Genomic DNA, 18,912 nt, shown 5'->3' on the forward strand with positions numbered 1-18,912 from the left:
TTGCAATTAAAGTGCATTGTTTTTCTTCAATGCTACACTGAAGAAATGTCGTAAAGGTTAAAGTTGTTTTTAGTATATCATAAATGTTAACCAAATGATGGGTAAAGTGAGTGAAAGGTGAACATGATATGCATTGCTTGACTATTTTCAAATTCCGTTACAAACAATTGGTTTGTATGGAATTTGGAGTTGGTAGTGCATGTACGCAACGCCTACCTTAAGGTCAACATGCAACAATGACTTCTGATCAACAAGTAGCCTTCATATCGCATTTTGTTGATTTCTTAGGTCTTGCTTTTTGTACCTTGATGATTTTAAATGCTCTAGTGGATTATTTGATGGAGCTAATGCGGCGACACCAGTAGCGGTGTGATGGCAAGGCAGCTGCATGACCACCAGTTTAGGAAGCTGGCAAAGTCAAAACAGGCAAGCTCGATCTTGATTAGGGTTGTAACCTATATCTTGTCAACTCTTGGGTTGCTTATGATGGTCGTCCTATACTCCATCATCGGTGGCTTCATCTTTAGCTGGTTGGAGAAGGACAATGAGCAAAAGGTAATCTCCATGTGTAACTATAACTCTATTGATCTTGATTAGGGTTGTAACCTATATCTTGTCAACTCTTGGGTTGCTTATGATGGTCGTCCTATACTCCATCATCGGTGGCTTCATCTTTAGCTGGCTGGAAAAGGACAACGAGCAAAAGGTAATCTCCATGTCTAACTATAACTCTATGGTACTGTTACTTGTTGTTAAAAAAACAATGGAGATGACCCTTCTTCTACGCAGTTGTTTTAGACAGGATACGTATAACTCTTTATTGACATTGGCAATCACCAACAAAATAATGTTGTTTTTATATGTCAAAAGAAAGGAAAAAATGGGAAGACAGAAATCAGGAATTATTGAGTGAGTTGAACAAATGTTTTAACGTTGCTAATCCAATAGTATTGTGGAATACTTGGGATAGCAAATTGTAGTAACAGAAAGTTCATAAACTGAAACATATGATGGTAGATGTGGTATGTCGGTGTCACAAAATAGAAAACGATGTTGGTCATATCTGTGGAAGGATAAATATAGGTATTCTGGACATGGTTTATGGAGGATTTTGAAACCCTTAACACAAATGTGAAAACGAGCAAGATTGGGATAAGGCATTATTTACAAAGATTTTGTGATGTGATAAAAAGAAGTCACATCACAAAAGTTTCAAACATGTTTTTCTTACTTATAGAGTGGCGATCTTTGTTCAGTAAGTCGACGCTTTAGAGTTCTAGCTGAATTTATTTTTTAGCTGGGATATCTTGAGAGAGTGTCTATACATCAATCTATACAGCCTTCTACACTAACTAGCTATAGCTGTACAATTCCGCATACTGTATTGCTCATTAGCTGAGTTGTTTTGACATGTCTTTGACAGGCAAAGCTTAGTGGCCGTGAGAAGATAGTGGCTCTCACTTATCAAACCGCTACAGAAATTTATAACACCTTGGAGGAAAATGCCAAAGCGGGTGGAGTACTTGCTTCCAGAGATAACACTTTAGAGTTTTTGGAGAACCGTACAAGCCAGTTCTTCAAGGATTCATGGCAACTGACGAAAGATGGCACATGGGATGGCACCCGCGAATCAGATGGTAGCTAAGCATGCTTGCAAAATATGGCTGGAGTAAATAGGAGTTGCCTACTCTCTTTTAGTTGAAGATTACTTGTAGAGAATAGAATCTGATTTCCTATTTGTTACTGAATGTTCATAGATATTCTACAAAACAGTTTAATAATAAATAACTCTTTACTAAATATTAGTAATGAAAGTAGATCTACATACGATTTGAAAAGGGGGTGTAATCAATTACACAGTTACACTAGCAGTGGAACCCCAGGATTTTACAAAGTTGCATACAAATTCGTTTTTCGTAAAAAAGTACTTTTTACTATAACCATTTAATTCGTTTTTTTAATTTAATATTATGCTTACAAGTTTAGTGCCATTTATTATGTTCTTGCACTTAACTAGCCTCGAAAGCAAGTACTGTGGATGACTCACCCATCCGACCACTTCTATTTGCTGTTCATCTATGGACGTTGTTATGTGGCAAATATATAAGCCTTGCTCCTTCTTTTGTGCCAAAAAGTAAAGCTGTCTTTAGATGAAAATACATTTTTGTTATCGTATGTAAATAGTTTTAAACTAGTTTTAGTGAGTTCCCTGGATAGCAAAGAGTTTGCCGTAACAATGATTTCGAGTTGCATCTATGCGCATATTATACACGTATATATTTGAGATTCTGGCTTAGAGCTTTGGCATACTGAATGGAATGTTTAACGGACATGAAAGAATTGAAACCATAGACCTATTAACTATACAGTATAGTAATATAGGTATAGTATAGTTAATAGGTCTATGATTGAAACTAATATGCGCCTAACAGTTCTATTCAGTGCATTATTCAGACCAAAATAAAATCATAGAGTTGAGAAAAACCACCTCCTCAACACACTCAAGTTAATCACAAACAGTTGCTCATCATCGGGAAATATCCAGTTATCATAGAAATACAAATGTTACAACTCTCATAGGATTGATATGGCATATATCTGTTGATGAGCATTGAATATATTCTTATTGTCTTCTATATAAGGAGAGGTGGTGCTCGACTGGACATTTACCGGGGCATTGCTGTTCTCAGTGACAACTATAGCAACAATAGGATATGGCAACATAGCCCCAAAAACTACTACAGGTAGAATCACATGCATCTTCTACTCTATCTTTGGCCTACCAATCACCATGCTGTGTGTTGCCAACATTGGAATTTGGTTTGCTCAGCAGGTAAAAGATTTAATATTTACAATAAACGTTTTTTCCATATATTTAAATAGATACATATATGCATGTGTATTGTGTATATATATATATATATATATATATATATATATATATATATATATATATATATATATATATATATATATATATATATACACTAGCTGTATTACCCGGCTTGCCCACGTAACAAAAAAGTCTTTCGACAGAAAATGTATTGGTATTTAACATATAACAAAATTTGCCATTCTAACTTTCAAGCTGCATATCATGAGGAAAGTGTTTGTATAGTTGAAATAAATTAACAGAGAAAATAAAAACAACTGTAAAGGTTTTCAAACTTTGTCAAACAGCTGTAACTTTCCAACTTCATATCATGAGGAAAATGTTTTGTGCAGGTCAAATAAATTAAAAAAAAATAAAGACTGCTAATTACAGACAACTTTTTATATCATCACAGCTTATTTAAAATATACTTACATTTAAAACTGAATTGCATTTTTTCTTGAACTTTATATATAGAAATAATATATATTATTTATACAAGTATTACTTTTTATATAAATGCTTGCTTTTAGAAAGCCTATTACAAAACTCTAACCTAAGCGATAGAATGATGCTTATTGTTGCTTTATCAAAGGCAATTAATATTATTAATATTTATTATTATTATTGTTATATTTATTTACAAACCAAAATATTTCAACCTAGTTTTTTGTTTAGGTTCGTCTGATGCACAAAAAATTGTCTGCCCGCTGCCGAAAATCGACCACAACGCAAGTACAAGAGGTGCCTGTGCTATTTTCACTGCTGACAATGATAGCCTATGTATTCTTAGGCACAGGAATATTCAGTTCCTGGGAGGGCTGGTCACCCATAGACGCAACATACTTCTGTTTTATCACCCTTACAACTATTGGCTATGGTGATATTGTACCTGATGTTTATAAAGGTAAGAAGGTGTTTAAATATTTGCTTTATGTCTGAAGATATATTATATTTTATTAGGCTTACTTGTAGCTTCATGAGTAAACCCTTGCTTATGCGCAGATTCATTGATGACGGTGAAGTGTTTTAGCAATTGAGACAGAGATAAATGCTGATATATGACATATATGCTGATATATGACATATATGCTGATATATGCTGTGTCACCTACAAAAATAAATAAAGATGATCATCGAGTCATGCATAGACATAGAGCATTCAGTGTAGCTTTTACTCAGAGAAAACTTGAGTATCAGTCTATTTAAAAGAATGGTGTTGAAGAAAAAATAAAAAATGGAGTCACTAGAATCATTGAGTGAAGGAAAGCCAAAATTTAAACCGATCATGCTGAATGTGAAAAAAATGATGCATCACTGAACTTCAGAAAAGATAAATATACCATACAAATCTTCTTATGTATTGAGTAGAAATAATATAGTTATGGTAGCTTCTTAAGGAAGATTAGTTCTTATCTAGAATGCACTCGATTGGTAGTAGCAAACCAAGCCTCTAGTCTACGATTATGATGTGTTGTTTTCTGCATCTGGGTCTAGAAAGAGTGAGTGACATCACCAGCAGGACTGGTTCATGATGAACTATACGACAATTGAAAGTGTTCCTCTTGGGTTCTGTTTTCACCCTTTAAAATTCTAATTTCGTCGAGTTAAAGTAATGTTAATTGCAAGTCAATGGTTCAGAGCTGGTCTAGTTGTGGTACAGTATCAGTACTGCCAACTTACAATATCAGTACTGTCAACTTACAGTATCAATACTGTCAACTTACAATGTCAGTACCGTCAACTTACCGTATCAGTACAGTCAACTTACGGTATCAGTACTGTCAACTTACAGTATCAGTACCTTCAACTTACGGTATCAGTACCGTCAACTTACGGTATCAGTACTGCCAACTTACAGTATCAGTACCTTCAACTTACGGTATCAGTACCGTCAACTTACGGTATCAGTACCGTCAACTTACGGTATCAGTACCGTCAACTTGCGGTATCAGTACAGTCAACTTACGGTATCAGTACTGTCAACTTACAATATCAGTACTGCCACTTACAGTATCAGTACCGTCAACTTACAGTATCAGTACTGCCAACTTACAGTATCAGTGCTGTCAACTTACAGTATCAGTACAGTCAGCTTACAGTATCAGTACTGTCAACTTACAGTATCAGTACTTTCAGCTTACAGTATCAGTACTGTAAACTTACAGAATTGAAAAAACAACATTGACTAAACACTCAGTAGTAATAGTAACACATTATACTGTCAGAAACAGTCGAAGTTGTCCATTAGACTCAGTGTGTGGGCTGCCTACTAATATCTGATTTCCCTTATAAACAGGAAAATGCATAAACGGGTGTCTGCTTTTTTACGAACTGATAAAAACAAGCAAAGCCATGCTGTCCTCAGTTTTATGGTGCACACGCTGACCATCATGGCAGCTAGTCATGTGTACAAATACTATTATATTACCCACTCAATGGATTTTAGCAATCTAATCTGTTTTTGCCCAATTTGTAGTTTTTGTTGATGACTTGTTAGAATGCATAAATACTAGCTGATATATACTTTGGGGTTTCTGTGACACTAGCGCTGATAATGGCATATAGTAGTAATTTACGCAACTTCCTGTTCATTTATGTGAACTCTAATTTATACTCAACTTCTAGTATGAATATTACTATTATCTCTCACTACTGACTGAACCCTATTTCTGATTCTCCCAAAAACTCACTTTTAGTCATAATTGTGCAACATGTGTGGTACTTCACCAGCTACCTTTAAGGGTTGAACTAAAGAAAAGTATGCATAAAAATACTTATGCTATACAAATTGAGCCAGTAGAAAGTTGTAAAAGCAGCATTCACCCACAATCTCTAGTTTTTAATTCATGTCAGCCAATGGGTTTCACCTCTGTTAATACTTAATAATATTATTTTGCAAACTTTCATGGTAACTTGATTACAATTCATTGGACCAATCTTCAGTTTGTAAGAACTTTTGTCCTTTTCTTTGGTTCATTAATTGAACTAACCTATGCTCTTCTGGGCACCAAAAAGAACCAAAGCAGAATGTTTGCTTGCTTACTCATATGATATCATTAGGCAGTTGTAGAAATAATTGTAATGAGTTGAGGTGACAGCGGTCTTCTTGTATGATTCTCTGATGTTATTTTAGAGTTAACTGTATAAAAACTTAGAGAAACTTTTTATATAATAAGGCCAGTGTTGTGGTAAGAGCTACCTGACAAAATATATCGGAAAGCTATGTATGGCAGAGTCATCATGCCATAAAAAACGATAACTTACCAAAGTATCGCAGTAAAAATTATCAGAGAAGTTTGCTAGTAGACATTTATATTATATTGCTGCCACACAACAATTCATGGTAAATCAAGTTGAAGACTCATTGGTTTGTCTAAATGCTGACACTTCCAAACTGCTAGTAGAAGGTAGTATTCACATTCATATGATATTTGGCAGGTGGAGGCTCGTGGACAGGTAACCCTTCAGAGCAAACATTCAAGCTAATAGTATGTGGGTTCTATCTGTTTTTTGGCCTTGCTTTGCTCGCTATGTGCATGGATTTGATGAAGGAAGAAGTGAGAGCCAATTTTCTTTGGCTCGGACAGAAAGCTGGTCTTGGAACATCAAGAAAGCGAAAAGTGAAATAATTATTTAATTATCTACAAAGTCTGCAAATGCCTGACAGGCTGGTTTTTATGATTCGTTGCTACAGAACCGAGGCAGAGGCTGCAACAGTAATGACAAAGAAAAGGATTTGTGTTTTATCGGCAGCGCTGCTTGTTAATCGATGACTGGCATAACTTTTTGCCCGACCCAGTCAAGCATGCAGTCAAGGGCATCATTGGCCTACACGCAATGTTATATTTACATTTATATTTGAGCCTATTGTACCTGATCATCAAGCATGATCTCAGTTCAGAGAAATAAAAACATTATAAATTCATAATTGATCATGTATGGTTACAATGCCTGTATTGTCAATGGCCAGTTATCAGGCTTGGAAAAATTTTGTGCCTGCCCACATGTTAGCTTTGAAATGATCATATCCTTAGCTTACAGACTCATTACACCACTCTTGGCTGCCAGCATGTCATTTAGAGCAGATCTCAGAGATGAATTTACAAGAAGAAAGGCTGGGTTTGGAGATTGTACACCTGAAATGATGTACAAATCCAAGGTAGGTTTTGTTTATAATCCATCTTTCAAACAATCTTTCTCAATTAGGCAGATTGTTTGCTTGTTACTTTTTAAAGATATCAGAAAAAAAAACATACTTGGCCCATACTTATATGGTTGGTATTTTGTTCCTAATACAAAACCAAGGTAACTCTGACCCTTTTAATAGAAAAGGCTAGTGTTGTGGTTTGTGATTTATTTTCATCAACAAAATTATTTGAGCAAAAGAAAAAAGCTGGAGGAGTGATGAAGCCCATAATACGCAATAGCATAGCTAGTCATGGCGTTGGGCTTGTCGTCATCGGTTTTATTCACATGTTAAAAGATACAACCTGAGTTCTTTGTCGAAACTGGCCACCTTCTCTATGCCTTTAATAGATTTAGGGAGTTGATTCCAAAAAACGGCTTGCTGGAAATCCACCCTGCGATGGCCTGCACGGGAAGAAGATTGTGGGAGATTTAGACAGGAATTTGATAATCAGGTTTGATGTATTGTGCGAGGGATGTAATTACAATGAAATTCTTGATGAGCTAAAAGTATAATGCGATATGAATATAGTGAATTGATAGGTAGTATAGATGATGATTTGAAAAGAGGTTTGGTGTGGGTGAGGCGAGGTTTTTTGTGAATGGTCCTTATCATGCGTTTTTGAAGTGTTATTAAATTTGTAGAATGGGTGGGAGGCGCATTGCCCCATGCCTCAATGCAATATGAAAGTTTAGAATTAACCATGGAATTGTAGAATAAAAGCAGAGGTTTGTGGGGTAAATATTCAGATGTGCGGTAAAGTGAGCCTGATAAGGGTCTCAGTTTTTTTTAGTAATTATTCGATGTGTTTTTTCCAAGTGAGATTAGAATCAATGAAAATACCTAAGAATTTAGTGTGATCTGTCTGACAAATTGGTTTGTTGAAAATGAAGAATGGATGAGTGTTAGTTAGATGAAATTTATTTTGGGGCTTTTTTAGTAACATGAAATTAGTCCTATCAACATTTAAGGTAAGTTTGTTAGAAGTGCACCAGTTTTGAATAGCGAGAAGTTCATTATTTAAACAATCTATGTGCTCGTTGATGTTAGAGGATTCGAAAAAGAGATTAGTGTCATCTGCATAGAGCAAAGGTGTGAAAAAGTTGGTGATATGTGTTAAATCATTTATGTAAATTAAAAAAAGAGTTAAACCAAGGATGGAACCTTGAGGTACACTACATGTTAAATCTAATATGGAAGATAAATTGTTACCAATAATAGGTTGTTGTTTACATTCGGTTAGATAGCTTTTGATCCAGTGAAATGTGGTGATGTCAGAATTAAGATTGTGGAGTTTTGAGTACAATATGTTATAATCTATTGTGTCAAAGGCTTTACTATAAAATCTAGAAAGATGCCAAGAACACATTTACCATCGTTTAAGGATTTTAAAACATTGTTAGTCAATTTAATTAGTGCATCCTTGGTGCTGCGCTTTTTCCTAAAACCATATTACCCATCTTAAAGCAGTAAATTACCCTCAAGGTATTCCATAATCTGTTTATTTAAAGCTTTTTCAATTATCTTACTTAGCGCTGGTAGCAAATTAATGGGTCGGTAATTAGAGTAAAATTTATTTGAGCCTTTTGTAAACAAGGGTTTTACTTTAGCTATTTTCATTTTACTTGGTACTTGAGAAGTTGTTAAGCTGGAGTTTAAAGTTTCAGTTATTACAGGAGCAATAGCTTCTGCCGGATCATAAACTAATTTTGATGGAATTTTATTAAATCTGGTTGCTTTGGCTAGATTAACCTTTTTTAGAAACTTGATTACATCATTGACGCCGACTTGCGATAATTTGAAAGTTAAACTTTTAGTTGATATCCTTTGTGTTAGCTTTACTGGATTATGATTAAACTTTTCAAAATTTTGTGCCAGAGACGGACCAATAGAAGTAAAATAGTTGTTAAAGGTGTTGGCTATATCAATCTCTGTAGTCAGTTCTTTTTCATCATGTGTTATAGATTTTGGGGCTGATGATGATTTAGGTTTGCCAATCCCATTATTTAAAATTTGCCAGAGGTGTTTAGGCTCAGAAGCATTTTTTATTAGGGATTCAAAATAGTTTGATTTGGCGTTGTGGAGTTCCATGGTTATTTGATTCCTTAAATTGTTGTATCGAGTTTTTAACTTTTGAGTTAAGTGGTGAGTTGAGTGTTTGAGAATAGAGGTAGTCTCGCTTTAAAATAAGCTTGTATATACGAGCTGAAATCCAGTGTTGACGCAATGTTTGTCATATTATTGTAAAGGTAGTCGAATATCTCTTAGAAGCAGCACTCACTGACCAAGAAACAACAAGACTGAATATTGTTTAAGTTAAGTGTACACCTACTATGATGTGTGATGAGTTCAGGTGGTCTACATACATAAATGTACTTGCTGAATGCCCGGGGTTGCAAGGGTAATAAAAAAATTTTTGTACAGAAAATTTATTTTTAATCAACGTATTCAACATTTACCATTCTAACTTTTAAATGAAGGAGTTTGTTTATTATTGTGTACTGTGCTATTTATGTTTACTGTGTTTATTTCTGTGTAATTCATACCGTACCGGCTGCAGTGTCTAATACAGATCTATACTGATTACAGTAGTCTAGTTGACTATATGAGTTTATGCATTTTCTTCACTTATAGGCATGCATTTTCTTCTGGTATGACTTCACAGAGTTTTTCTGGTATGGCTTTATGTATAACGCTAGCTGCAGCGTTTAACGTGAAGTCATAAAAGATTAGCATATATTCCAAGTATGTGCCAAATCTATTCCACAGTGAGCCAGGTGGACAGTGTAGTGTATTGGATAAATTAGATGTTTGTAGAACTGGTGGTTGTGAGTTCAAATCCAGTCCGCAGCAGTTATCTCATTCTTAAAACTTAATCGCTATAGGTAGACAGACGAAAGTACAGACAGGACAAACGTTGAGATTTATATATATACCAGCTGTACAACCCGGGTAGTAAAAAAGTATTTAAACAGAAAATGTTATTTGTATTTAACAAATAACATATAAACTTTTTCAAACAACTGTAATTATAAACTTCATAACTTGAAAGAAGTGTTTCGTTGAAATAAATTAAAAGGAAAAATGAAAATGTAAAGGTGCTTAAATGTAAATATAAAATCGTTAGCAATTAATGACTAAATGTAGTCTGTTTTGCTACAATTACAATAAAAAATGGTTTGGTATACAATTATATGATTTTAGTTTGTTTCAGTGTTGGCATGCAAAAATTGGCATGCCAATGTTCGCGTGCCAGTGTTGTCACGTGAAAATATCGTAAGCTATAGACGTACATAGAGTGGTATAGAAACCCATAGTAACTATCTAATACAATCACACCCTGATAAAAACCAGTAAATCTTGGTAAAAATTAGGAACAAAATAATATGTTACCCTTAGTAACTATAGGTACCTACAATGACTTTAGTGCATTTTGTGGTTACGATCTGTAAAATAATATAACATTGTAATTGTAATAATGTAACATAAACACTGAATCTGACTTAAATGAATTTAGTTTACTAAACACATACTTGAAGAATTTTTTAGTATGTATTTTAGTAAACTTCAAACTTGTAACTAAAATTCTATCATTTATTTGTTTGCGAATCTGTTTTTACTGTAATGGATACCGCTGAACTCCCCCTGGCAAGCAACAAATAATTATCTCTTAATAACGTATATAATCAGTACACAAATCGCCAAATTTTAATTTCGAGAGAAATTATTGTTGATATCGTGTTGCAGAAAAATCCGCCCTAACACAAAAATAATGAAAAAACATCGTTGTTTCTTAGAGGTATGCGAAAAATATCTTATAACAGGGGCATCATAACGCGTGGGCGCAATGGTATAATAATACGTCATTTAGCGTCTGCACATGCTATAGGGTATATGATAGTGTCTTTGCTCAATACGCCTTGTATAGCTCAGTGGTAGAGCGAGTGGATTTGTGGTCACAATCTCCGTGAGTTCAAATTTGTCAGCATGCAGAATTTTACTTCCACGATTTTAATAGCTATAGCTGGACAGACGCAGACAGGGCAGGTCCGCAGAAACACAGACATACTTTGAGATTTATATATATACTAGATGGCTTGTAATTAACTAAGTTCATTATAACTTGAAAAAGTTCAACGTAGAAAAGTTCACTAAAGTTTAGAAAAGTTCATCATATATTTAGTTGGGAAGTCACCATGGTTTAGAAAAGTCCATCATATGGTACAGAGGTCCACACTAGTTTAGAAAATTTCAGCATATAGTACAAAAGTTTAGAGAAATTCACCATAGTTTAGAAAAGTCTACTAACATTTAGAAAAGTTCATCTCAGAGTATAGTAGTTCATCACAGATTTACAAAAAAGTATAGACTTGACTTATATAATTGACTTAAATAACCATAAGGAGTCTCGGAGCTAAGCATCTACTCGAGCAGTTTAAAGAATGTAGGGTGTAGGCAGCTAACAATGATATATAGTGATGTTATCGCACTTACCGGTAGATAAGTTTTGACATATTTTACTTACCTTATTGACTGAAACGTATTGTTATTTAACTACCACGAGTATTTATTCAACTTAAATTCATTACAAATGTGTTTAAGCGAGATGATTTTTATTAACCAACCTGAAAGGCATTCACTTTACGGACAACTTTTAGTAAGATGCTATATACATATTCAGATCCATGATTATTTCTACTCCAGTATTTCTTCAGATATTTAGTAGCTTTATCGTTTTTACCGACTGACTCTATTCAAGCATTATTCTACTCTCACATATTAATATTTTTCTATCAACTAGTTAGAACATTTGTCTTCTCATATCCTTTGACTACCAGCGTCTCTTCTCAGGGCCATTTTACACATATGCCTAAATATCTGCCCGTCTTCATAACTACAAAATAGCATAACCCCATGTGTACATTCTGACATATCTACACAGCTCATCATACCTACACTGCATTGCTTACCTATGACGGTTATATTCTTAAAAACCATCTATTTTCTTCTTAAAGAATTCATTGAATATAAAGCTGCCACGGCTGCAAATCCTATAATTCTCGTTTAGAAAAGGGGCAAAAACTAGGCCTAAAGGTTAACAATGTGAATGACCTATGAGTAAAATGAATGAATAACCAATGAGTAAAATGAATGAATGACCACAAGCAATTTCAGTACAGTAAACAACTGTACTGGAAATGCTTGCGGTGAACATACAGCGAATGCCAGCTGTCATTGTTTTAATTGTGTCACTTGTTTGGCATAGGTAATAGAGCCCTGATTTTTCACTAATTGTATTATGTTATCGTTTTATAAACAATATTAGATTGATTGTGAGTTTACTTACTTTTTATACACTATGTATAGTAATTTTCAGCAGCACTCAATGGCTTCCTATCACACGCTGTGGCTGAATGGCGCTAGCATTATGAGTTGCTCTGGAATTAGAACTCCGGCATCATTATATTGGTGACATAGAGATTCCCTAATGACTAAAACTGACCATTTAATAATTGATAATTCAATTCAATAATTCAATAATTCAATCAAAGTAGTGCAAGTTATTTCCGAAACAATTAATATCAAAGTATAGGCACAAAAGCTATTCTAGAAACTGTAGCTACATAAATAAGAATATGTCACTAGACAATTGTAAACTAAATTGTCCATGCCATAAAATTCGATGTTAACAGCTGATCCCCTGTTTAGATTCTCTTGGGATGTTTTTGATAATCAGCAAAATGAACTGCTTCTGGACAGAATTTGAATAACAGTAGGTAACCGCTGTTATGTACGTATCTTATTATCCAATACTTACTGGGAAATTTCTATTTATGCACAATTAGCAACTTTGCCCAAAGCAAGGTATAGTCAACAACTGAGTGGATCTTTCTTTTACTGTCTATGAAGCCTAGTTTAGAGAAACCAGCAGAACTAACAGAACTAACCTTCAAGTTCCTGAAATATTCAGTAGAGACCACCGTGTTGAGCATTACAATGGGACTGTGTAGCTCGGTATAACAATGTATATAAACAAAGAGCAACTATGGTGCAACTTTAACATAACTCTCTAATGTTATTAAGAACTTTAACATAACTCTCTGATGTTATTATGTCGTTTATTGATTTAAATTTTACAGGTTTTATAACTTGGAGATTTTACCTTATTAGGAGGTTTGATGTAGTTTATTTGTCTTGGTTAGTTAACACTCATTGATATTATTAATCTGCACTTATAGCTGTGCATTAACTGATATGTATTCGTAGTTTGGAGAAGGAGCTATAGCTGTATATTGACTAATATGTTACATGTAGTTTGGAGAAGGAGCTATACCTGTGTATTGACTGTTATTTTGTATGTAGTTTGGAGAAGGAGCTATACCTGTATATTGACTGATATGTTACATGTAGTTTGGAGAAGGAGCTATACCTGTGTATTGACTGTTATTTTGTATGTAGTTTGGAGAAGGAGCTATACCTGTGTATTGAGCGTTATTTTATATCTAGTTTGGAGAAGGAGCTATAGCTGTATATTGACTGATATGTTACATGTAGTTTGGAGAAGGAGCTATACCTGTGTATTGACTGTTATTTTGTATGTAGTTTGGAGAAGGAGCTATACCTGTGTATTGACCGTTATTTTATATCTAGTTTGGAGAAGGAGCTATAGCTGTATATTGACTGTTATTTTATATCTAGTTTGGAGAAGGAGCTATACCTGTGTATTGACTGTTATTTTGTATGTAGTTTGGAGAAGGAGCTATAGCTGTATATTGACTGTTATTTTATATCTAGTTTGGAGAAGGAGCTATACCTGTGTATTGACTGTCATTTTGTATGTAGTTTGGAGAAGGAGCTATACCTGTGATGGTGTATAGACTGGTGGTTCTGATCTTTTCACTCACCATATTCTCGCTCGCCATTGTACCCTCTAAGAGGAGCTTCATCTACTACACTAATTGGAGTTATACAGTGCTCATTCTTTACTTCCTTCTAGCTTCCATTGTCAGGTAATATCATGGTACATAGGCTAAAGCTTCAAGAGAATTCTGTTTGAAGTGCTCTCAAACCCAGTCAGAATACTTACTGTATATAGACTGCCGTTAGCTTTATCAGTCCTCCCTTGATATCAATGTTGATTGCTCAACAATACATGCCCAGATTTTTCATTAGCTATCAATGCTGTATGTGAAAGGTGGTTTCCACCAACCCTTTTATATTAGTATACTAGCTGTGCTACCCGGCGTTGCCCGGGTATTAAAAATCAGCTTATGGACAATGAGGGGTAATGAGAGTTGCCTGTCACTTGCTATTAGCCTAGCACATTGCTAATAGAAAATTTCAGTAGGCTTACTAATAAAAACTACGGCTTCTAAGGTGTGCCATGACTGCATCATGGTATTTGCTCCCATATAGCCACATATATGGCCTAGTGAGTCTATCAATCTCTGCGGCTGAATCGGTAAGAGGTTAGACTTGTGAACGGGAGGATCTGAGATCAAATCTTCTTCTATGCAGATTCTTTATATCAACATATTTATAGCTAGAGCTGGACAATCAGAACGACGAATACACATACATCTAACTTTGAGAAATATATATATAGATGACTGTTCTGGATTTGTCACATTTCTCCCTATACTTACCCTTGTTAAATAGAAAGCTGTATGTATGCATGTATGAATGAACACCTGTTTATTTCTATCAGAAATAATCACCAACATAATGTTTTTCATTAAATTCCAAGAGAAAAATGAGAAGACAGAAATCAGGAATTATTGAGTGAGTTGAACAAAAGTGTTTTAAATTTTGGTAATCTAGAAGTATCGCCGAAGAGTCAGTGAATGAAAGGTTGTAGTAACAGAAACTACATAAACTGAAATATATGATGGTGAATGTAGAATGTAGGTGTTGTGGAATAAAAAATAATGCTCGTCATTTGTGCAAATAAATACAAATACTGTAATCGATGCATAGTTTATGAAGAATTTAGAAACCTGTTTTTGCCAAAGCAGTTTATTAAAAAACTTCATCTGGTATGGAGGTAATTTGACTCTCTGAGTTCACTTTGAGAATAGTTAGGCTAATAGTTATGCTAATGATGGCTCAGTAGCATAGAATATGATCAACCCTAAAATGTTTAAAGGTTTAAATATCTAACTATCAAATTTTTATTTCTTCATGTGCACTTCTCATATTCTGTATAATTTTACAACAGAGCTTACAGAGCTCAAAGGTTTACCCAAATTGTTTTTCAATATGAATATAAATAAGAAATATCTGTACAGAGGCAAAAACATTCAGAATGATAAACAAAATATTTAGGTTAAAAACCGGAAGGAAAAAATAATTTAGTTATAAAGTTCATAAAGTTGTTCTCAATACTTTAGCTTGTTTTAATCGCTATTCGTTATATGTGGAACTTATTAATTTAGTTGTGCTGACTTCTGAACTTTTAGTAGCAGTCAATATTTTAGCTGCATACTGCATAAACAAAACTGCTTTACAAGCCAGTGAGTAACAATTGTGCCAAGTTTAATTTGCTTTTATGACATCAGCTACTATTTATTCTGCAATTAGACAAACACATAAGACTGAGTCAGCAATATTTTTATAGTTATTTGGTACACCCAAACACATACAGTAACTTAGTGCATGCTCAAGCATTACATGGGATATTGTCATGATGTACAGCAATGACCAACCATGACAACTGTACATAGTTCAAATCTTTACTTTTTGTAATGCTGCCATGTACAACGTTGTGGCATCAACAACTTTCGAGTTCTTTCTTGTATCATGAGTCAGTGAGACTTATTATAATTAGCTAAGACAAAAGCAACAGTTTTACAATGCTTGCTATGACCTTTTTCAGCTGCATCCACTTACCTGGAGAGATAAAAAGATGCCGCAGGAAGAGGGCGAAGATACAAGAAGAAATTGCAGAAAATGGCAAAGTGGTAAGAAACTAACATATTACCAAAACAAATTTTCAAATTTATTTTAAAATAGTTCTATAAAATTCAAGGCTTGAATATTTTTATTATTTATGTAATGTTGAGTTCTGTTCGCTTCCTCCATCACATATGCCTTTAAAATGAACTTACATAACATTATAGTAGACTTTATCAAAAAGTGTCCGTATTTGTCTATCATTTGCTATGCTTTCGATGTTTGAGGTGATTTGATTATCAGGATGTTTCAAGATTGAAATTGATAAACGTGATCGCAGTTACAGATTAAGATTTGATTTTAAGATTAAAATCAATATGACTTGATCGCAGTTAAAACGCTCAGATCAAGTGAAAGTGAGATTATGACGTCTCTAGTTGCAAAAGGGACTGACAGAATAAAAGCGTAGAACCCTACAACTTGAGTGCAACATTCGATATCAACTATAGCAATGATAGCAACTAGTCATGTCATTTTGCATATATCTTTCTTCTGAGCATTTTAATTGCGATCGAGCTTTGTTGATTTTAACGTCAAAACATCCTGGCAGTCGATCACCGCAGACATAAAATAAAATCACAAAAGATAGAAAAATACTGATACTTTTAGGTAAAATTTACTAAAATTTGGTGCAAGTTCATATTTAAATTATTCATGTACATTCATATTTACTCACGTTGCTTTCAATTAGAAGGTATCTGATCTGGTGCTTACACGGCTAATATAATACATTTATAGTAGATAAATGCTGCAGTTGATTGAGCCTATCTACACTTATGTCTATGGAATGCGTCTATTGAATGTGTCTATGGAATATGGTGCTAGTCGTTATAGTAGTTTAACTTCTTGCTGAAGCTCATTTGTACAGTCTTTGCCATTCACATATATATTAGCTAAAGTTCTAACCTAAAATCTATCTACTCGTGTCTGATTATTTGTGTGAGTGAAATATTAAAGTTCTAATATAGCAAATCTCATCACTTAGTTTAAACCCACTTACTCAAGAATACATTTGTAGAACAATACATTATGTATCTGCTGTAGGTTTACATATTTTATATTTGTATCCAAAGTGTGACAAATATCTATTAGAACGAGTACTGGAATAAAGCTAAAATGGAAGAATTTGTTGGTATTACCGTTTAAAAATTTATTATTTAAAAATTTATTGAAAAAAAGTTTTTTTTAGCTATTTGAACCAATCCACTGCAACTAGCAGTATTTTTCAGTGTAAACCTTTTCTGGTAACTACACATCACCAGTCAGCATTTTAATGGATTCAAGAAACAACACCAAAAAGTATGAATTTTTTCAATTTCTGCCACTAACGTCGACCCTCAGACTCGCCTGAATTCACTACCAATGCTTACAGGAGTGCAATGATGGAGCCGAAGCTAAAGAAAAAGAAGCTAAGGATGTCAAGGCCATCTCTTGGTACATGAAAATTCAATGGATTCTATACAATGTCTCACTCTCGAGTTCAATTTTTGTCACACTCATCTACTGGGGAGTCGTTTTTGCTATCGCTGCTCCGGACACACAGATAAACTTCTTTAACGTCAGCGTGCATGTGATCAACTGTGTCTTTATGCTGATAGAACAGTATGTAGCCAGCATTCCTTCTCGTATTGCTCATGTTTATCACTGTGTTGTATACGCATTTCTCTATGTTATTTTTTCCGTAATAATGCACTTTGCGGAAGGTCTAATTATATACCCTATCGTACTAAATTGGTCAAACCCTGTGCTGACTACTGGTGTTGTATATGTCCTATGCCTATTTTACTTTGTAGCGCAATTTGTGTTTTTCCTCGTATACCGGGCATTGATATTGCGCAGAAAATCTATGAATTAATTGTTTGAGTTGGTAATAAAAACGTTTTTACATTCCAAAAGTAAATTGTAATAACATTTTTTACATTTTCATAAAACTTTCAATACATTTGGAACAAATTTGTTGAGTCATCCCAGTTTACCAGCATAACAAAATTTGTACTTTCAATCAAAAAAGAAGTTTCATTTCATGGTTTTTGTATGCACTCAGTATGGTCAAATAAATTTATAATAATGTTTTGGAAAAGTATCTATTTAATCACACTTACTTTGAAATAACATACCATAGTATACTTTACTTAGCTATATGTTATCTAAGAAGGCACGAGACAGATATGAGTTTGATTTGCTTGAGTGGTGATTTACAGTCAGCAGTCTTAATGGAAAAAAGTCAATGCGTCAAGATGTTGAACTTTTAATTTCAACATTTAAAGAAGAAAACATTGAAAACAGCTTGCTGAGTAGTCTAAAGCCTCTTCATTACCAGACAATATCACCATACTGAATGAGTTTCTCATGACTGATATTTCATGTCAGATTTGTACAAGTCTATGTAGACGGAAATAAGAAGTGATAAAAAAGAAGTTGTCTTCTATCATTCCAAGACTTGTTCTGGGACTAGAATAAGTGTAGACAACTACGACCCAGGTCATTTGGCAAAATCATTTAAGAAATGCATAGGTTGTGCCTCGGAATAAGTTATGCTCAACATTTTTAGATCAAGAAGCAAGGCTATTCTTACATTCAGTCACTGCCTATTATTTATCTAATCTACACTTCTGAGTTTCCACAAAGAACACTGATAATTGGTTTTCCATTAGTATTATACATGACCTACATTTATGTCATAATGAGTAAATCAATCATATAAGCGTTTAAGTACAGTCATACCTTGACATAAGAGTGTCCCAACATACGGAAACTTGAAATACGAGCAAAACTTCAAACTAGTTTCTGCCTGGAGATATGGAAAACCTTTGAGATATGAGCACACTAGCCAGTTCTCGATGCATCCACTAAATGGCCAAGTATGCGAGAGGCTGATTTCGAGAACGGCATCGCTCAA

The 18,912-nt window shown here is 34.2% G+C and overlaps 1 protein-coding gene across 1 annotated transcript; it reads left to right on the forward strand.

Annotated features, from left to right (window-relative positions):
* The first annotated feature begins 372 nt into the window (after nt 1-372).
* Nucleotides 373-6,504, forward strand: LOC137400467 (potassium channel subfamily K member 9-like). Its single transcript, XM_068086790.1, has 5 exons — nt 373-555; nt 1,424-1,637; nt 2,643-2,833; nt 3,551-3,779; nt 6,314-6,504. The coding sequence occupies exons 1-5, from the start codon at nt 373-375 to the stop codon at nt 6,502-6,504; spliced, it is 1,008 nt and encodes a 335-aa protein (XP_067942891.1).
* The last annotated feature ends 12,408 nt before the right edge of the window (nt 6,505-18,912 follow it).

The sequence above is a fragment of the Watersipora subatra genome, chromosome 7, assembly GCF_963576615.1.
Source record: "Watersipora subatra chromosome 7, tzWatSuba1.1, whole genome shotgun sequence".
NCBI lineage: Eukaryota > Metazoa > Bryozoa > Gymnolaemata > Cheilostomatida > Watersiporidae > Watersipora > Watersipora subatra.

Excerpts from the sequence above, each read along its gene's own strand:
- LOC137400467 (XM_068086790.1), top strand. The coding sequence starts at position 373 with ATGGCAAGGCAGCTGCATGACCACCAGTTTAGGAAGCTGGCAAAGTCA. Across the intron at positions 556-1,423 it reads AGAAGGACAATGAGCAAAAG|GCAAAGCTTAGTGGCCGTGA; the intron begins GTAATCTCCATG and ends TGTCTTTGACAG. Across the intron at positions 3,780-6,313 it reads TGTACCTGATGTTTATAAAG|GTGGAGGCTCGTGGACAGGT; the intron begins GTAAGAAGGTGT and ends GATATTTGGCAG.